Here is a 20,877-nt window from a genome sequence, read left to right as displayed (position 1 = left end):
AACAATGGATCATCCAGACAAAAAATCAATAAGGAAACACAGGACACTTGAACAACATTATAGACCAAATGGACTTAACAGGCATACACAGAACATCCTATCCAGTAACGGCAGATTACAAATCCTTCTAAAGCATGTACAGAACATTCTTTAGGAGAGATCATATGTCAGGTCATAAAACAAGTCTCAACAAATTCAAGAAGGCTGAAATTATATCAAGTATCTTTTCTGATCACAATGTTACGAAACTAGAAATCAGAAACAGAAGGAAAAATTTGAAAATTCACAAATATATGCAGATTAAACAACACACTCCTGAACAACCAATGGATCAAAGAAAAAAATCAAAAGGGGAACCAAAAATATCTTGAGACAAATGAAAATGGAAACACAACATGCCAAAACTTATGGGATGCAGCAAAAGCAGTTCTAAGAGGAAAGTTTACAGCTATAAATGCCTAAATTAAGAAAAAAGAAAGATCTCAAATAAGCAATGTAATATTATACCTCAGTGAGCTACAAAGAAAAGGAGAATAAACTAAGCACTAAGTTAGCAGAAGGAAGGAAATAATAAAGATTAGAGCCAAAATAAATGAACTACAGGACAAGAAAACAATAGAAAAGATAAAAAATAACTAAGAGTTGGTTTTTTGAAAAGATAAAATTGACAAACCTTTAGCTAGACTAACCAAGAAAAGAAAGAGGACTCAAAGTTACAAATGAAAGAGGGGACATTACAACTGATACCACAGAATTCCAAAGGATCATGATAGCCTACTATGATCAATTACATGCCAACAAACTGGACAATCTAGAAGAAATGGATAAATTCCTAGAGACATACAACCTACCAAGACTGAATCATGAAGAAAAAGAAAATCTGAACAGACCAAGAATGAGTAAGGGGGTTGAATCAGTAATCAAAAAACTCCCAACAAAGAAAAGCTCAAGATTGCATGGCTTTGCTGGTGAGTTCTACCGAACATTTAAAAGGAATGAAAGCCAATCCTTCCCAACAGACCATCGGTTCGGAATTTGGTACCGTACCTTAGAGAACCGGACTGCATGGGCGTGCTGCGCAGCCTCCAGCTGAGACTTGGTGAGCTGCAGCTGCTCCTTCAACATGTCGATCTCATTCTGGAGCTTATCAGTCTGCGCCCTTTTCTTATACTCCGCTGCAACAGAAATATCTCGTTAACATACCATCTCTTAGGAAACCTATCTGAAAACTTAAGGGGTGCAGTTCTATTGATCAGACAAAGACAAAGGAAACTGCTCTAACTTGGGATATTATTGCTTTTTTTCATGCCCTATGAGTCAACTTTTACTCTTTACTGTTTACTTTCAGCCCGTCATATTATTGGGTGCTGAATTATTTTTAGCAGATTTTTTCAGCCACTGTGCTGAGACTGGATTCTCCTACAGAGACAAGGTGAGAGCCCATTCACAGAGCAAAATGGTGACGAGAATCATCCTAGGCTCTTCTTTGAGATGCCTGTCTCAATCAGAGAAGGGAGGCAACAGCTTCCACTGCAGGTACCACGATATTGAAATCTCTATGGTCATTATCCTTCTGGCTCCCACTGAACTCTCCTGAGAACCCCATCAGTGCTAAGACAAGCAGAGGCTAGAATTCAAAATACAAACTTGGGCCATAACCTGTCCCTGGGGCAAAAACGAGCTACTGAAAAGTTGTAAAAGGAAGCAACAAGTGAAGGGAAGAATACTTATGTACATGTACTTACATGCAGATGTACACATGACTGAATGGATATACATGTGTCTGTGAGTGTAGACATGAAAGGTATGGAAACCAAAGTAGAAAGTCAGAACCTCAAAGATGACCTGAAGAAATAATACTCATTTCAGAGTCTGAAATACTCTCTGAAACGAGTATGAGATAGAATAAGATACTGAAACAAAAGAGAAAGAAGGTCAGTTTCACACTGAAGAATGATAGATTAATTAAAATATTTAATCTTCCCAATTTCTCCAATATACTACTAAACCAGAGGTCCATGGTTTATAAATGGAATTTTATGCTGTTCATACTGTTTATACAAAGCATAGCTGTTTCCTAAATAAATCTATTTATCTGAATAGGAAGGAATGGAAACAGACTGGTCCAAAAGGGAGAGGAAAGCAGGTACTGAGTAACAGGCTAGAAATACACACACGTAGATACTGAAAATATTTAAAATCATGATGAGAATTTCTGTGGATCACTGTGGCAATCTGCAGAATGCTTTGATCTGCTCATGGAGAAACAGATCGTTGCTTTTTGAAAACATTTAAGTAGTAGGAAACCTGGTTCCTTGGTAAGCCATAGAGCCCCTCCCCTCTCCTGCTTCTTAAGTTCTCTCCTCTATACACTGGTTAATTCACATCCGTACCCAAGCTCATCTTAGTATCTGCCACATCAAATGAGACAAAAGTTTTCCCTTGGTCCCACATTTCCCTCCAGGTAATGCCCCCTATCTCTGCTTTCCCTCCCAGCAAACGTTACTGAAATAAATGTCTGTAATCACATGACCACTTCCTCACCCGATTCTCAGCTCAGGTCACTCCAGTCTAGCTTTCGTCCCCACCAATCTCCTGAAGCTGCTGTGTCAAGGTCACCAACAGCCATCATGACAACAATGGTCAATTCTAGGTCTTCATCTTACTCTGTGCCTCAAGATCATTTGATATAACTGACCACTGCCTTCTTCCTGAAACACATGCCCTTTGGTTTCCATGACAACACACTTGCCAGCTTCCCTCCTACCTCCCATCACTGCGATTTCTCCCTCTCCTTAGCTGCTCCTCCTGAGCTCCTAGTGTGGGGCTGGCCCTGAGCCACCCTCCCTTCCCTTTGCAGGTGATCTCATCCGGCCTAGCTCTGCCAATCACTCCCAGCTTTTACTTCCAGACCTCCAGCATCTCTACCTCCATAGCGACTCTATGTGTGGCTTCAGTGCACCCACAGCCAACACAAACTCTTCAATCTCCCTCCTCCCTCAGTCTTCTCCCCTTCTGCTCCCCATCTCAGTAAACACCACCATCATTCACCCAACTCTACAGGACAAAAGCCCAGGATCGTCTTTGCTTCATCTCTTGCTCTCATGTTGAGTCACATCTCTGTGGGCTCTGTGTCCAGAATAAATCCTCTCCATCTCTACTTCTCCCACCTCCCCGGCTACCACCCTGGTCAAGCTGCCACCTGCTCTCACCTGGGCTACTCATGCAGCCTCCTCACTCCCCCACCTGCTTCCACCACTGCTCCTACAGTCTGTTCTCTGCCCGCAGCTGGAGGGGTCATTTTGGGTACAAATTAGCTCATGCCCTCCCTCCTTAAAATCCTCCAGTGGCTTCCCATTATGCTTATAAAAAAACCCCCACATTTCTACCCAGGTCATTTAAGGCCCCACATGACCATGCCTTTCCTAACCCACCACTGCCTTGCTCTCTCTGCTCTGCAGCATCCTGTCTGTTCTCCCTCCTCCTCACACCCCCCACAGTGCGAGCTCCCCTTGCCTGGGATATTCATTTCCCAGATTTTCCCCAGGCTGGGACCTCCTCATCATTCTGGTCTGTGATCAAACATCTCCTTAACGAGTTCTTGGCTGACCACCAGGATTCACTCTCCATCCCCTTCTACTGCTTTATTTTCTTCACTGCATCTGCTACCATTTGAAAAGAATCATTCATTCATTTGTGTCAATGTGAATCCTTCACCCTTCCCACTAGTATATAAGAGAGCTGGACATGGTCTGTTTTGTTCCCAGCTCTCTCCCCAACCCCTGATGCAGTGCATGGCACATAGTAGGGGCTCAATATTTACTTAGTGAATGAACAAAGACTAGGATGCTTTCTTTTAAAAGGATTGAGAGAGGCACTGGACCATGTCTCACTGAAAAAAAAAGATACCAGACAGTAAATAGCTCTTGGAAGTGGAGCTCAAGACTTACCAAGGTGAGACTCCTCAGGGTGGCGGCGCTGAATATGACTTTGTAGAAAAGCTTGATTCGTAAAGGCCTTGTCACATAAATGGCACTGAAAGGGAGAGAGCAACACATCCAAGTGTCTGTAACAAGTGCCCTTCCACCTAATTTGAATTAAAATTTGGGTACCTGAAGCACTACCCTCTTGGGAAATTTCCCCCCAGAGATACCATTCCAGCAAGTACTACTGAAAGCATGACTAAAAAGACATATAAAGCCAGGGTGTTCTTCCCAAACTGAACACAGGGCAGTGAAAACCACCTCTTGATGGATCAAGTAGCCCATCATGGTGGTTTCGGGAACCCCTGATTGCTGCCCCCCTAGACTGCTGGTTCCCTGCCTGTCACCACCAACTTGCTCATGACACTCCAGCCATGCTGGCTTTCTTCCTGTGCCTCAAGCAGGCCAGCTTTAGACTCTTTACATTAGCTGGTCCCCTGCCCGAATCCTCCCCAGACCCTCGCATGACTGGCTCCTTCCTGATGTTCAAGACGTCATTTATGGAGCATCTTCTACGCTGGGGCGGAGCAGCACGTCCTCAACAAATCTTCCTAGATGATCCTCCCACCAGTCACTGTCCCATCACACTGTCTCATTTTCATCATTGTACATCTCATCAGTTAATATTTTCAGGCTTATTTACTCTACTTGCTTCTTGTCTCCTGCCCAATCCCTCTAGGTTCGAAAATGTCAGCTTCCTGAGAGCACAGACTTGTCTCTCTTATTCATAGCTTTATCCCCACAGCCCAGCATTAATAAATCACTGAGCACATGCTTAGAAATAGTTGGCCTCCTAAAATGAATTTACTGAAAGAAAGAAAAATCAGTCCTATCAACATCTCTATTCTCCACTTTAACACATTCAGCTTTTAAGCAAAGAATTCAACTTGTTTCATCTATATCCTCCCCTCTGGATTACTCTGAAGTATATCTTGGATATTATATATTTCATTTGTCAATATTTCAGAACCTAGCTCCAAAGGGACTTTCTTTTAATATAATCATAGTATTATTATTCCACCTTTTAAAATGAGGAAATTCCTTAATTATCAACAAATATACAACCATTTACTTTTTTCTAATACTCCATACATTGTCTTAGAAAACATTTTTTTGCAGTTTGTTTTGAATCAGAATCCAAATAAGGTCATTGTTGTGTCTCTTAACTCTCTTTAGTCTACAGCTGCCCCTCCAGCCCTCTTTTCTTTATAATTCTTTTGCTGAAAAACTGAACATTTGTCCTGCAGAGTTTCTCTCAGACTGGATTTTGCCGTTTCATCTGTATTTACATGTTCTTCTTTTCATGGTTTGCCTTACTCTTAATCAGTATAATTGCATCAAAACTTCAGGTTCTAGTTTCCCAGAAAACTAACATTATGGCATATTTCTCAGCATTACATTTCAGAGGATCTTTAAAGCATCTTTTATACCTTCTCTGCCCATGATGACTGCTTTGGTTTCCTCTCAACACTTCAGGGGCTGCCCACACTGACTCAGGTGTGAGTATGGCTCAAGAGCCATGCACAGCACTGGAGAAAGGAAAGGATGAGGAAACCCAGAAAGTGTAACTTTTTATCTCTTAAAATAGAAAACATGTATTTTTAACTACTGGAATAATACAGAAGAGCCATGAGCTCAAAGTAAGAAGGTGTTCCTACTCCAAAAAGAAAAGACCGACATTTTGACTACATCGAAATAAAAAACTTCCATGACAAAAAATACCAAAACAAAGCTGAGAGACTTCTGGGTTCTGGATCTACACATAAGGAGCTTGAAAATCACCACTCCATCCTAACAATAAGTAAAAAGCTGAAAAGACTGAAATCAACAACCCTCCTTGGATCTGTAAGAGAGGGGAGGACACAGGGTAAACCAGTGGCCACAAGCCTGGACAGAGTACAGGGAGTCATATCTTAATGAGAGCAGAGACTCACCAGCAAAAACCCCTGTAGGAACCAGTGCAGGGTAAGACCTGAACTGTAATTGACAAATTCTGGAGGCTCAAAGTGGATAAGTCTGAGAGTTAAAGACACCAGTGGAGTGAGGAATTTTCTCAACTTGGTAAAGAGGATCTGCAAAAAACTACAGCTAACATCACACTTAATGGTGAGAAACTCAGTTTCCCCACTAAGATCAGGTACAAGGCAAGGATGTCCCCTCTCACCATTGCTTTTCAACATTGTGCTGGAAGTCCTTGCTAATGCAATAAGGATAGAAAAAAAATTAAAAGATATACAGACTGGGAAAGTAGACACAGAATTGCCTTTATTTGCAAATGACATGATAGTCTATGTAAAAATTCCAAAAGAATTGACAAAAAAATTTCTGGAACTAATAACCAGGTATAGCAATGGGATTTCAAAATCTGTCTGTGTTGCTGGAGTATAGAGAAGAATCTGAGACTTCCAGCCATGAAGACAAAAGACCTTCTTAGAAAGAGTCAAAGTCCTGTTACAATACACTGACATTTTTAAATTTTTTAATTTTTAAAAATAATTTGATAGCCAGATCATTGGTACACACTGGCCTTTACACATGGCCATGAGACTTCCCCAGCTTTGGAGGTCTCTATTTAAATAACAATTCATGACTGCAGGCTAAAGTCAAATAACTTTTTAAAATCAATTGACTTCCCATAAATTTTATTATAGGCCAAATACTCCTAGCTTATGAACCTGGAAGTACAAAGATTATGACATTGTGGAGCCTCAGCTAGCTTACATGCCAGCTATGCTTAGCAGCTATCTTTGATTTCCCCTCCCTGAAACACTGATTCTTACAGCATCAGCACTGTGACCTCTGGCCTTTTCTATACCTCTACTATTCAGTGAGTTCCTAGAAAAGGTCTGAGGATGCAGAGAGATCACAGGTAGCCACAGATCACTACGCGGAAGTCACTGCAGAAATCAATATCCACGTGTCTGAAGCTGTTTACTGAGCCTTCCCCATGCTACACACGCATTAACTCACAGGATTCTCAGAGCAACCCTCAAAGGAAGCTACTACTAACATTCTCATTTTCCAGAGGAGGAAACCGAGGTTTAGAAGTTAAATGACTTGTACAACGGAATAGCTGGGATTCAAACCCAGGTAATCTAACTCTGGAGTTGTCACCCTAAAGGATTCACATTGTTGAAGAACTCTATAAAGAGACAATGGCAAGCCCCTTAATAAAAGGCAAAGTATACCTGTACTACACTAAGTAGGAAAAGGTGGTCTGATCATTCCTACCTCTTCTCCGTCACATCTGGCCACATCATACAGCAATCACTGTCATTCACATTCAGAGTCTGCTGAGTGGCCAGGAGTTGGCAGGTGTCACTAATTTAATAAAAGTGAGCCATCACCTTTTTATTCTTATATATCATTCACACTTGAAAATCTTTATTAACTAACAGCTATTTCTATGATAACCAAAAGAATGAAAAAAAGTTTATAAACATAAAATTTTTATGTTACAGGTTTTAACATTTCACTAATTAATACCAAAGCCAGATAAACTTTTTTTAATGTATAAACAGAACCCATTCTATCCATTTTACAATGAATACATTTATAAAGAGCCATCTCAGTACTATTTATATTTAGTTTTTAAATAGCATTTATGAAACAAATAGGCACTTATCGACATAAAGTATCATTTGATGATCACCCGCAAAGGTTGTCTACCCAAGGTGAAACTTTAAGACTTTCTAGCTGTTCACGTCTTTTAAGTACACTTGTCTCAAAGCTCCTGCTGGGTCAGTCCTAAGCACTATTAACCCCACTGTTTTCTGCACCCTGTAACTCACTTCACATTCACTCCCACTTTGGCTCCACTATTGCCTAAGTCCACTGAGGCCTTTTAAGCCATGTTTAGCCAAAACGACTGGAGGGTAAGGGCATGAAATCAATCTTGTTAGTCTATTGTTTACTTCAATATCTTTATCAAACTTTCTGTGCTACCTTCACCTCATTGATAAAGATATATATGCTGATTTCTGTTACACTAAAAAATTATAATATTTATCTTAGGTTCAATGTCTACCACATAATAGTTGGAGATTAAGAACAAAAAGGCAAAACTTTTTATTTTAAAATACCATTGTTTTTGACATAACGTAAAATGACTATAACTCAATAAAAAAAAGTTTAAAAAAATCTAAAATAAATCAATAAAATACCATTGTTATATTAGCAAGTACTCTTGTTCTTAGGAAGTATACACATTGAAATATTTAGGAGTCTCCTACTCTGTCAAATGGTTCAAAAATAATAGTTATGTATATAAAGACAGAGGAAATAAAGCAAAAGTGGCAAATGTTAATAACCGGTGAGTCTGGTTGAGGGTACATATATGGTCTCTGTACTCCTACAATTTTTCTGTAAATCTGAAAATATTTTGAAATTTAAAAATGAGGAAAAAAATCACAAATTTAAGCATTCCAGACCATTTGGGGGCCGACCCCAGCAGCAAATTTTACCTGATTTATTTTTCATTACATTGATTAGAAGGAAACAGCTTTTAAACAACCAGCATTTAGACGACTTCAGTAAAGCACTGCGGACAGTGTTACTGTTTAATTATTAATCCTATGGTAGTCTACAGAAGGTAATGAACCGTGTCACCTGTTGGTTAAAATTACTGTTTTGCTTAAATACGCTGTTTTTTCTGATTTACAGTACAAATCTTAAACAGAAACAAAAACAAAAAACAAAACCGTGATATAGGGAAAGAACTCTCAATATCCCAGACAGTAGGAACTGAGGATTTTATTGGATAATCACAAGGCAGTTTCCCACCTGGTAATAGCTGGCTTTGGCCTCCATCATCAGCTGCTGGGTCGAGATCATCTTTTTCCTGCGTTTACACTCTTCCTTGAGTAACTTGATCTGTCCCGCCTGCTTGGAGAGGAGCTGCTTACTCTGCTCGCAGTCGGCCAGGCTCAGGAGCAGCCGCTCCTCCAGATTGTGCAGCTGCGAGGTGAGGAACTCCTGCGAATGCAGCAGGTACTCGATGGTGAGCTGCGCCAGGCGGATGAGCTTCAGCAGCACCGGGTCCACCCCCGACTGGCAGTGCGGGCACTTCTCGTCCTCCAGCTTGCAGAAGGTGATGTTCACGATGTTCTCCTGCAGCGTGAGCACGTCCACGGCGCCCGCCACCTTATCCACGTCGATGGCGCTCAGCCGCCGCCAGTCCACGCTCTCCAGACGCGGTCGGAACTGGAAGAAAGGCAGGGGGCCCGAAGCCGCGCTGGGCGGGGCACAGGCCATGGCGGCCCCGCCTGCGGGGGCGGCTGCAGAGGCATAGGGACCCTCCAGGCCGCTGGCGAGCGGGTAGTACACGTGCTTCTGAAAGGGCTGTTGGATGGAGACCAACCAGAGTGAAAGGGGGAGCTAAGAATCCCGTGGAGCCCCTGCCACTCCCAGCCCAGAATCCCCGGCCTCCGGCCTCTTACCATGCTTGGAAGCAAATCCGCCGCCTCTGCTGGCATCGGAGGAGGGGACGGTCCCGTCTACCCGGCCCGGGCCGCCTCCCGGGCCGCCGCCGCCCCACTCCTCTGGAAGCGGGAGAAGACCGGGTCCCGGGAGGCGGCGGCCTAAAGTCTGGGCGTCCAGGCCGTTGCTATGGCAGCGCCCGGGGCAGGAACCCGGAGCAAAGGGCGCGCCCGCCAGCGCCCAGTCAGCGTGCGCCCAGGGCCCTGCGGGACCAGAAAAGACCTCGTGGGAGAGCCCGAGTGGACACACCGTCCACCTGTCCTGAGAGCCGGCTTCCCGGGGCACCACCAGCACCCCCACCCCGGCCTTTGGGCCGGATACTCCATGTCCCTAAGGCGTGGGGAGCCACATCCTAGCTGCTCACCTCTGATCCTCGCCTTAGGTTTTGAGATTAGAAATATCTATTCTTTCTCATCTTTCACACACAACTCAGAATACGTTAAGCAACAAATCTATGCAAAATTAAATGGGATGAAGGGGGAACTGGCTGCAAAAGGGCAGGAAGACACTTCCGGGGTATAATTTTAAAAAAATGTTCTCCATTTTGATTGTGCTGTTGATTCCCCGGGCATATACATTTGTGAAAATTCACTGAATGGTACACTGAAAATTAACGGTCATGTTGTATATTATACCTCAATATATTAAGTTGTTTTAAAAATTAAATTTATAGTGTAGTTAATTGTATTTGATGGCAGGTTTCCTAAATTTCTTACATCCAAGATACTTTTTTAAATGGAGTCTTTTGTTTTCTATGGGTTGGCCGCCTAAATATAATATTCTGATAGAAGTACAAACCAAAGAACTTCCCCAAATATAAAAAAACTTTACGTGTCTTTCCAAAAGGATACATTCTCAAAATGAGAAGATAAAAACAATCAAGTTCCCCCTACATCAGCTTTACCATCAGGTTTTACAGTGGCCCCGTATTTACCTTATAAACTTGTGTGGCAGCTGCATTCTGTTTTCTGGAGAGGCTAAAATATTTCTAGCAGCAACTTGTAGACCTCAGGCCTCTCATTCTTGAGGTCTTCTGGGGGCTGCTTGTAGCTACCACAGAGATGGATGAACAGAGGAAAAGCCAGACATTCCTCAGTCCACCGGGGAGTCCTTGCTTGGACCAATCATCAGGAAAAATTTTGTCTTTCCTAACAGCCAAAGATCAGAAGAAAGGAAAATACAATTCAGAGTAACTGGAAGCAAAGTTGTAATATCAATTATTTCTAGCCTTTAGAGAACTAGAAATAAGCCTATATGAAAGCATCCGAAAATTAAACATATGCTTCGTAAGACTTCACGAAACCACACATACAAATAATTTGGAATGGGATTTTGGAAAAGAGCTATTACAATTCACTGAAGCCGGCATGAAAGACTTACAGCTTCTAGATTCAAAGTCTGATTCGTCCATTTACTTTTTGCCTGACCTAGAACAACTCACGTCAGCTTTAGGCCTCAGTTTCCCTGTTTGTTTAAAGGGCATCAGGATACCGACCTGGCAGGTCTATGTACTGTGGACTCCATCCACTGGGCTGCAGGATCAGCGGGAACAAGAGCCGTGGTTTCTCTTGCTCACGGTTATATCCCCGGCATCTAGCATGGGTCAGGCAGAGAGAGGCGTTAGGAATTAATCTGAAGAACACGTGGATAAAGAATCATCGAATGAATTAGGCGCTTAGTTAAGTAAATGTCGGCTCCCAGCCCTTGTTCCTTATATTTTCTGTGCCTCTGGCCTGTTAGCGGAGTTCACCCAGGCTATGGGTCCAATCCTTTGGACCTGAAGCGGGGCGGCTATCCGCGCGCCCCCACTGCATTCGGGGGAGGAGGCGTGCGGGGCCCAGGACGCCCATCTCCTTTCGCCGCCACCACTCCGGTCGCCAGCGCTGCGCTGCTGGCCACCCTAGCCCGTCGGCTGACTCTCAGTCGCAAGATGGCCGGAACAGGAAAGAAGGGGTCACACTTCCCCGTTCTCTCCACACACCCCTACCCCCCGCCATCCCCCCGAAGTGCAGCCAGCCCGGCGCAGCGCCTCCGGCCCCGAGCGCACAGCAGGGCCAACCCGCCAAACCGCAAAGACAAAGGCCGGGAAACGCGGGCTCCAGTAGGGCCTCTGCGCCGCCCCTTAGAAGGCAAGGCTCCATTGGGGGCTGCGGCAACCAAGCCAGCGGGGTCTGCAGCGCCACGGCTCGCAGCGAGGGAAGAAGAAAGAGCTCGGCTTCGGGGGAACCGAGATGCCTCGCGCTCCCCCGGGGCGCCTGGCGCATCCCAGGCCTCGTCTCACCCCAGCTGCGCGCTCCTGGGCGGGCGCCGGGCGCTGCAGGCGGACGGGGGCGAGGCTGGGGACGCAGATCCCAGGGGCGCTGCTGGCGCAGGAGGGCCCGTGGAGGCCGAGGAACAGTCGAGCGGGAAGCGGCGGGCCAGCTCCTTCTTCCAGGGCACAGGATGAGGCCTGTCCGTTTTGGGCAAGTTGTGACGAGGAGAGCCGCCTGGCGCCGCTCCGGGCGGTCCCAGATTCCAGGCCGCGGGCGCCTCGGGATTCCCCCACCCCCCTCCCGCCCCCCTCCCCTCCGCGATCCGCCTCCTGCCTCTTCTCTCGGCGTCCCAGCTCCTCTGGCAGCTGGGCGGGACCGTACGCGTCTAGACTGCAGCGCTAAAACGCATTCAGCCAATCCCGCTGTTGGTGCAGACACGTGGTGCCGGGGCGCGCTTTGTTGCTGGCGTGGGATGCTCGCCCCTGGAAGGCTTTTCAATGGGAAGACAGATTCTCTCCAACCCTACGATTGGCCTAACCCTCAGCTAGCTGCCCCATAAGGGCAGGGACTTTATGTGAATCCTAAGAAGAGATGCGTTTTAATTGCAGAAGTCTACAGATGCAAGAGACCTTGAAGAGGCTATCTAATGTAGCCCTGCACTTGAGTGACATGGAAAGCAGAATTAAAGATGATGTGTTGAAGCACACAAAGATATAAACACACCTAGGTTTCCTGTGTCTTTTGGTTACGCCCATTTTAGGACGAAAGGCACGAATCTCTGATGGTAAAATGTTTGGTGGTGAGGGAGAGGAGTCTGGGTCAGGAGTAAGGTGAATATTTTTTAACCTAGAATTGGAACACGTGGTCTAACAATGGGGCAAAATTCCATATTTTTAAATGAGTAATCCAGGAAGTATGCACATGCCATTTCTACAACCATGAGGTTGACCCAGATTGAGGAATTTAAGTGCATCGTTTGCAAAATCTTGGTGTCTACTGTAGCAAAATTGTTCTTCAATTACAAAGGAATAACTACAGAATTTTTGTTGGATGATAATATGTTACTGTAAAACGCCTTTCCTTGTATTTCTCCTTAACTGAGTTAACTTTATTTAGCACAAGTCTTCAAATGTAGTAATAGCTCATTAAGTCTTTATCTTGAATTCCTTGCTTTTGGTGGGGTTTTAAAAATTTATCTAATTCTAATTTAATGCTTAAATTTGAAAAAGAATCTAAGGTCCCATAAAAATCCTCTGAAGTTACATAGTAACAATTTCTAGGTAGAAATTTGAGGCAATGTAAGGTAGGTAAGTCCATTGCTTTGCAAGATCTATACTCTATAGACCTCTATGGGGTGTGTGTGTGTGTGTGTGTGTGTGTGCGCGCGCGCAGGATGATTGCTTAATTAACATTACTTTTTTTACATTTTTTATTGAGTTACAGTCATTTTACAATGTTGTGTCAATTTCCAGTGTAGAGCACTATTTTTCAGTTATATATGAACATACGTATATTCATTGTCGCTTTGTTTTTTGCTGTGAGCTACCACAAGATCTTATATATATTTCCCTGTGCTATACAGTGTAATCTTGTTTATGTATTCTACGTACGCCTGTCAGTATCTACAAATTTCGAACTCCCAGTCTGTCCCTTCCCACCCCTCTCCCCCTTGGCAGCCACAAGTTTGTATTCTATGTCTATGAGTCTGTTTCTGTTTTGTATTTCTGTTCTTTTTTTTTTTTTTTTAAATTAACATTGCTTGATAATACACCATTTAAGTTATGGTAGTCCCCATCCTCCACTGTCAGTGTACTACTCCACATATGCAGAATTGGAAGAAATAAGATGAACCCGTTGACTTTGGCACGGCATAGCAGCAATTACACATTTTTGATCCTTTCAAACCTCATACCAGTTTTCACAGCTGAGTGGGGGACAGGGTGTGATAATTAAATGATTAAAATTTAAAAATGATTTAGGTATCTCTCTCCTCCATCAGGCTATGAGAACCTCATGTGTTCTAGTACATTGAGCACATAGTAAATGCTCAAATAAATATGTGTTTTTGCAAGACAGAAATGATCCTAAAAAAGAAAAATAGAAATATTGGTGAATATTGAACATTTTGTATAGTTAGTAAATAAAAATGTAGTTGAATTTATTTCAACTTTTTGTTTAGTTTCTCCTGTTCAAAAACACCAAGTGTGAGAAAGTGAAAATTACATTAAGGCAAGTAGTTAGAGGTGGTGGTTAGCATGGTGTATGTGTTTATTATTAACTATTACCAGGCCTTATAGGAATCAACAAAGATTAGATCTCCTGAGTGGGACTTTGAAGCAAAATAATTAAAAGGTACTGAATCAGACAATACATGTCATTTCTACCCTTCGTTCTTGATCACCTGGCTAATATCTTAATTATAATTATAATATCATATGTAGTATGTAGAAGAGGGTGCAAAATATATACATATACAATTTAAAGAATAATAGAATGAACACTTGTATACTCACCACCCAAGTTAAGAAATAAAACATTTCTAGCATTTTGGAAACTCCTCTCTGTGCACCTCTCTAATCACATCCCTCTCCATCCTCCTATTTAAGAGTTGTCCTAAATTTTGGATTAAATCATTCCTTTTTCCTTATAGTTTATACATTATATTATTTACATATTATATATATTATATAGGCATTTTATTATTTACTTCTGAAAAATTGAGTAGCAAACAAAGATTGTGTAAAGATGAGTCAGATAAGTATTTGGCTCCATACCTCCTTTTAAGTCAAGAGGGCTTCCACCCTGGCCTGACCCTTTAGAAAAATCCAAGACACAAATGAACCAGGTCCTCCCATAGCCTGTGCTCTCCTGTTCTAGACCATACTAAATAGAATCCAGAACTCCCTGCACATACAGTCCATGCCAACTTCCAGAGCCTGGATGGGCTACTTCCCTTAGTCTGTCTTCTCAAAGATGGACTGTATTGCTTATGGCTAGGCACACGGGGTGGCCACAGGCAGCAGGCTATACAGAAGTGCTAAATAGTGCAGATATATGGGTTGGGAGCCCACAGACACACAAGGCCTCTATCTAATCAGGATGATGCCAGGGTAGGAGAAGAGTCGCTGCCTGGGAGCTTGGCAGAGTCCAAGGATTCTAAATTCAAACCTGACTTTGCAGCCTCAGCTGCCTTTGAGTGACTTAAAATGTGATGCTGCTGGCAGGCTGTTGTGAATGTGTATTGCAGCTCTAGGGAAACCATTAAACAATGTTAAAAGACTATCATTAATATGCTAAGAGAAGAAATAAATGGACTGGCATAAACGGCTGAATTAAAATCAGAAAAGGCAGGAAAATGGGGGGAAAAGAAAGAAAGAACAAGTGCAATGAGTTGAAAACAGTTACAAACATGGAAGATATTAACCCAATTAAATCAACAATTATTTTAAATGTGAATGATCTAAATAAACCAATTAGAAGACAGAGACTGTCAGAGTGGATTTTAAAAAACAAGACCCAACAATGTGTTATCTATAAGAAACACACTTCAAATACAGAGACTTAGTTTAAAAGTAAAGGGATGAGAAAAGATATATCATGCTAACACCAATCAAAAGAAATCTGGAGTGGCTATGTTAATTGCAGACAAAGTGGACTTCAGAATAAGGAAAATGATCAGGGATTAAGAGGAATACTGTATAATGATGAAGGGGTTAACATTCCCAGAAGACATAATCCTTAATATGTTTGTATGAACCTAAGAACAGTGTATGAAAATACACGAGGCAAAACAGATAGAACTGCAAAGAGAAATAGACAAACCCACAATTATACTTTGAGACGTCAACATCCCTATTTTAATAGTAGACTAGTAACACAGATTTGACCTGAATAACACTATCAATCAATCTGATCTAATTGGCATTTATAGAATACTCTATCCAACAACAGGTAAGTATACATTCTTCTCAAACTTGCATGGAACGTTCAGGAAGATAGACCCCATTCTGGGCCATCAAACACACCTTAACAAATGTAAAATAATAGAAATCATACAAAAATATGTTCTCAGACCACAACAGAATTAGACTAGAAATCAGTAGCAGAAAGATAGCTGGAAAATCCCCCAATATTTGGATATTAAACAACACCTTTCTACATAATACATAAGTCAGATAAGAAATCTCAAGAGAAATTTTAAAATATTTGGAACTAAAACACAACTTATTAACATTAAGACCTGCTGAAAGTAGGTCTTAGAAATTTGCTTATTAGAAGTGAGTCTCTTAAGTTTGACCCACATCCAAAAGGAGGGAAATTAGATTTGTCTTTTGAGGCAAGGAAGCATCAAAGATTTTGAGGGCATATTTTGCAACCACCACAGCAACCAGGACCATAACCTCCCTTCCTTTGATTGTTCCATGGTGGCTTAAGCGGGGAAAATGGCTTGGTGGCAGTCTCAACCTACAATTCAATTGAGCCATTTATGTATTGCCTTGAACTGACTAGGGTCTGGAAGATTAAAAAACAAAAACAAAACCCCAAACCTATCACTCATGGAAGGTGGCTCAGTCCTGGCATTTGTGGTGGGATGGGAGGGGTTCTGCATATCAGAAAAGAACTTGTGGTTTTATGAAATGCCACAATTTGGAGCCCCTGATTAATTTATCTCAACCAGATATTCATGAGGGAGAGACAGACTATTTTTATCAGAATTTGATTGCCATGACCACGGTAGGACTATGCTGGATTTACTACTGGTGGTTAAGAGCGTCTACAAGGGCACAGGCGTCCTGGGCTCCTCCCATCCCTGTGAGATCTGGGAGTCCATTTCAACGGCAGCTCTTGCACCTAGAATTCCAGGTCTAGAGAGGCTTTTTCCCTCCCCTCCCCTCCCCTCCCCTTCCCTCCCCTTCCCTTCTCCCTTCCCTTCCCTTCCCTTCCCTTCCCTTCCCTTCCCTTCCCTTCCTTCTCTCTTTCCTTCTTTCTTTCTTCATTTCTTCCTTCCTTCCTTTCTTGAAGTATAGTCAGTTTACAATATTGTGTCGATTTCTGGTGTAGAGCATGTTTCAGTCATACATACACACACATATATTCCCTTTCATATTCTTTTTCATTACAGGTTACTACAAGATATTGAATATAGTTCCCTGTGCTATACAGTGGAAATGTGTTGTTTATTTTATATATAGTAGTTTGTAGCTGCAAATTAGAGAGGCTTTTTGTAAATAAAGAGCAGTCACTTCCCTTAGGAGATAGATACAGAATTAGTTCACTATACTTTCAGGTCCCCTTCCTTTAACATGTCTTCCTGCTAGAAAGCTAGAAAACATTCTTTCCAGACTCCTTTCCAGCTCATATTCTGGAAACAAATTGGTTTCTGCCCATTGGACACATTCTTGAACTATTTGAAAGACAAAAGGGAGACAGAAGTGATTTTCCTATTGTAATTTTTATTGACAGACAAGGTCACACGGATCAGAATGTCAGCGGGCAGAATGGGGGTGTCTAGTCCCAACTTTCACCACGTCAGTGGCTACTGAGTCAGCAGGGACTGCAGTGGCTCTTTTAGCAGAAGATCAAGCTCCTGAACTTAACAGTTCCAGAGCTGCCGCTCCCCGCCCGACACTGCTCTAGCTCTTTCAGCGATTTTGTAAATATCTAATTGGGTGCAGTTACCTTGCTGCTTTAACTACCTGGAGTGGCTTTGACTTCCTGCACTAAAGTCATACCAGTACGTCTTACCAATCTGTATTTTTTATTACTAAAATGAAAGTATATCAAAGATGTGGTGAGGAGGTGCCTGGAATAGATAAGTATAAACGATCTAATCCTTTATTCCCTTTTTTTAAAAAGTCTTTGAATTCCTTTCTTGTTTGTGATTTCTTACTTTGAGGATGTAATTGATTGTGGGACAAAGTTCAGCGCACATTTACATTGAAGTCTTTCCCCCCAGCTTGTCACATGCTGAATATACAATCTCTGGGAAGAGCCAGTATCTATCTATACTTTCGGCCTGATCCAAAATAGGGACCATGCTCCTGTATCTAGCAACCTTAAAATCTGTTCCTACAAACATTCTCCCAATTTGGGGTAGATGTAAATTAGCAAATTCCTACAACATCTAGATTTCTAACTCTTCCATACCAATGTTTGGGATTGTCTCACTTGTCCTCCCCACCCCCCACCCCCAGGACATGCTAAATTTGTATTCTGGTTACCATAGCAGCAGTGCTTGGCTCAGATTTGGCTCCTGAGAGGGAAATTACTAGTTCTCACTTGCAAAGGTGGCACAGCTTCCTCAGCCGAAGAAAGCAGAGTGAGGAGTTATTTCAGGATGGTGTGGGGACTTCAGATCCTCTGTCTCAGTTGCTCTCATTCTCCTGGAAGGCTTGTTAGAACACAGACAGCTGTGCCCACCCCTAGCGTTTCTGATTCAGTAGGTCTGGGCTGGAGCTGGAAATTTTGCACTTCTAACAAGTTCCCAGTTGATGCCACTGGTCTGGGGACCCCACTTTGAGAACCACTGCTTCAGTCTTACAAATCTTCTTAAATGTTGCCCTTTCCGCTTGTCAGGAGCCACTGTTTCCTGATCGGTCCTCCAACTTCATATGAAAAGACTTAAAACGACTGTGAACCCAACTCACAAAATCAGTTTCTGGGTTTGGTTTTGTATGTCCTGTCTTAAAGCTTTAGATAAAAATTGATTTTTTTTCATCAAAATCACAGAAAGAACTGGAATATTGACAAAGTGAGATTTTGAGATTTGATCTTGTTCTCTTATTTTAAGTTATACACAAGGTAAAAAAAAAAAAAAAAAAAAAAGATCATTATGCCTAGTTGTCCAGCATTCTTCATCCCTCCAAATTGGTCAGTGGCAAAAACTACTTAGCCCCAAGCTTAGTGAACAAATTGTTCCAATGAATCTTAATGGGAGTCTCAGATTCTTTTGCCTCATATTAGCCAAATAAGTAATGATCTGGCCTTTGAGAAAGGTATCCTGATACTTTCTTCAAAATGTTCTCTCTCCTTAAAGATTCAAGGTATGAAGATGCGTACAAGGCAGAACAAAAGATAGCACCTTTATATCCCTTTGAATAATCTGGATTTCCCTCTCTCGGGGAGGTAATTTCCTCCTCAACCTATAAGGTCTCTTTAACTGGATTCTGAGATTTAACTTCCTTCATTCAGCTTCTAGGATTCTAACCAGTTCTATCAGACAGAACAGTCATTGCTGCTTAGAAATGGATAGAAAACCAAACACTTTCATAGGAATTGCCCCACCCTTAAAGAGATACATGCCATTGCTCAGTTCTTCCTTTTTTTTTTCTCCTGCCTTCCAGTTTTATCTTCACTTGGAACAGTAAGGGGAGGATTCAAGAACTGGTTCTGATCCTTGGCTCTGATCCCTTTAAAAGACTCTCTCTTTCTTAAGCAAACACATCAAGTCCAAATGGGCAAGATGGGTCTCAGTCTAGTAATGCCAGAGTGGTTGGCAAGCAGAAACGTCATCGTTGCCTTTCACCAGATTCCACTGAAGTAAGAAATAATCCCCAAATATCATATTTATGATAGAAAGCTATATTGTTTATGTTTTATATGAGCTGTATGTTTGCTGTGGCTTTGCTCCATGGGGTCTCCTTACGAGACCCAGCGCACTGTCTGGGACATGCTTTTCTTTTGGCAGAATAGCTGAGCCATACGTTGGCTCTTGAAATCTCTGCTGAGAAGTATATCACTTCTACTTACGTTCAAGTAGCCAAAGCAAATCATGTTATAAAACCCAGTGTGAATAGGTCAGGGAGGTATACTTTTCTCAAAGAAAGTCACTGAAAATCACAGGGCTGCAGACAGGAATGTAAATCCTTTTACAGGGGGGCAAATAACGGGAACAATAATCCAATTTACTGTAGAACTATAAGGTTAATCAGGGGTAGGAAGAACTACTCGGGATCTACAAAGAAGAAGAAAATTTTAAATTTTTCATAGCGCCAACCTGAAACTACATCAGGCAAAAAAATTCAGCCGCTTGATAGGCAACTCACCCATTATAGCACTAAGGCAGAGAGAAAGGACTACAGTTGTTTGATGGATAACTTCTATCATCCAGACCACTATGGCTAGACTGATTATGCAAGAATAAGGAGATTGCTCAAAATATTTCAGCATGTCTAGGTTGATGTATTTTCAGTCTTTGGTGGGGAAGTGTTTGCTTTTCTTCCTAGCTTTCCAGGAGAGAGACTTTAAAACAAATTCAGTATTTCTTTAGCTGAACTAATTGGATGAAAATTTTGTCCACACATGAGCCAAGGTGTATAGTCACATCAGGCTCCCCTTTGAGCTCAATTATTGAGATGACAATAATAGATCTAATAAAGCATCAAGGGAGGAGCTGATAAAAACAAAACGAAACACCCTGAAGAATGGCATGGATAACTTGGGGTGAGATAAAATCATCAGAATTGCTGGTAGGACACGAAACAACCAGTCCCCTGAAAGAAGGCATTCAGTGTTGTTGAATTGAAAGGATCTAGTAGTTAAATGTATCCTGATGCGTTAAAATATCCTTTTAAGTTCATTAAGAAAATGAAAATGTTCCTCTTTTATGGAAAATCAAGTACAAAATAATTGCGGTAAGTAATTTGCAAACCCAAATTGAGGGGCATTCTGCAAAATAACTGGCCTGTATGCATCAAAAGTGTCAAGGTCCAAAAAGACCAAGACAGACTGACGTATTGTTCCAAATTAAGGGAACTTAAGAGATATAATAACTGAATACAATTTATGATCTAGGATTTTCCTTTTCTATTTAGGACATTACTAGGGCAAATGACAAAATTTTAGTAAAATCTGATATCAAAAGTACTGAGTATTGTTATCAATATTATTTTCCCAGTTTCGATAGCTGTATTGTGTTCTATAAGAGAATATTTTTAGGAAATACACACTGAAGCTTTTAGGAATATAGGGCGTAATGCCTGAAACTTCCAAAGAGATCAGAAGAGAGAGAGACAGATAGAGACACACAGACAGAAATGGGAGAAGGATGAAGCAAGTTATAGCAAATTGGGAAGTCTGGATGAAGCATCTATGAGGATATTTTGTGCTAGCTTTGTAACTTAAAAAAAATAGGGTATAAATTTGTATCATTTAAAGAAAATCCA

General features: G+C 42.0%; 1 protein-coding gene across 7 annotated transcripts in view; it reads right to left on the bottom strand.

Annotated features, from left to right (window-relative positions):
- The window catches only part of DZIP1 (DAZ interacting zinc finger protein 1), a 47,980-nt gene extending 35,959 nt beyond the window's left edge, over nt 1–12,021 (bottom strand). For 6 of the 7 annotated variants that reach the window (XM_064493019.1, XM_064493020.1, XM_064493022.1 and 3 more), the window contains exons 1-7: nt 11,743–12,021; nt 10,957–11,054; nt 10,396–10,609; nt 9,422–9,664; nt 8,766–9,323; nt 3,951–4,035; nt 1,048–1,175 (exon numbers count right to left, since the gene is read on the bottom strand). In XM_064493019.1, coding sequence (XP_064349089.1) covers nt 1,048–1,175; nt 3,951–4,035; nt 8,766–9,323; nt 9,422–9,457 — 807 coding nt within the window. In that variant the 5' untranslated portion in view covers nt 9,458–9,664; nt 10,396–10,609; nt 10,957–11,054; nt 11,743–12,021. The remainder of the gene's footprint in view (nt 1–1,047; nt 1,176–3,950; nt 4,036–8,765; nt 9,324–9,421; nt 9,665–10,395; nt 10,610–10,956; nt 11,055–11,742) is intronic. The other variant, XM_064493025.1, reaches the window with a different exon arrangement.
- Nucleotides 12,022–20,877: the final 8,856 nt, after the last annotated feature.

The sequence above is a fragment of the Camelus dromedarius genome, chromosome 13 (genome assembly GCF_036321535.1).
Source record: "Camelus dromedarius isolate mCamDro1 chromosome 13, mCamDro1.pat, whole genome shotgun sequence".
Lineage (NCBI taxonomy): Eukaryota > Metazoa > Chordata > Mammalia > Artiodactyla > Camelidae > Camelus > Camelus dromedarius.
This window is presented reverse-complemented; position numbering and strand designations above follow the sequence as displayed.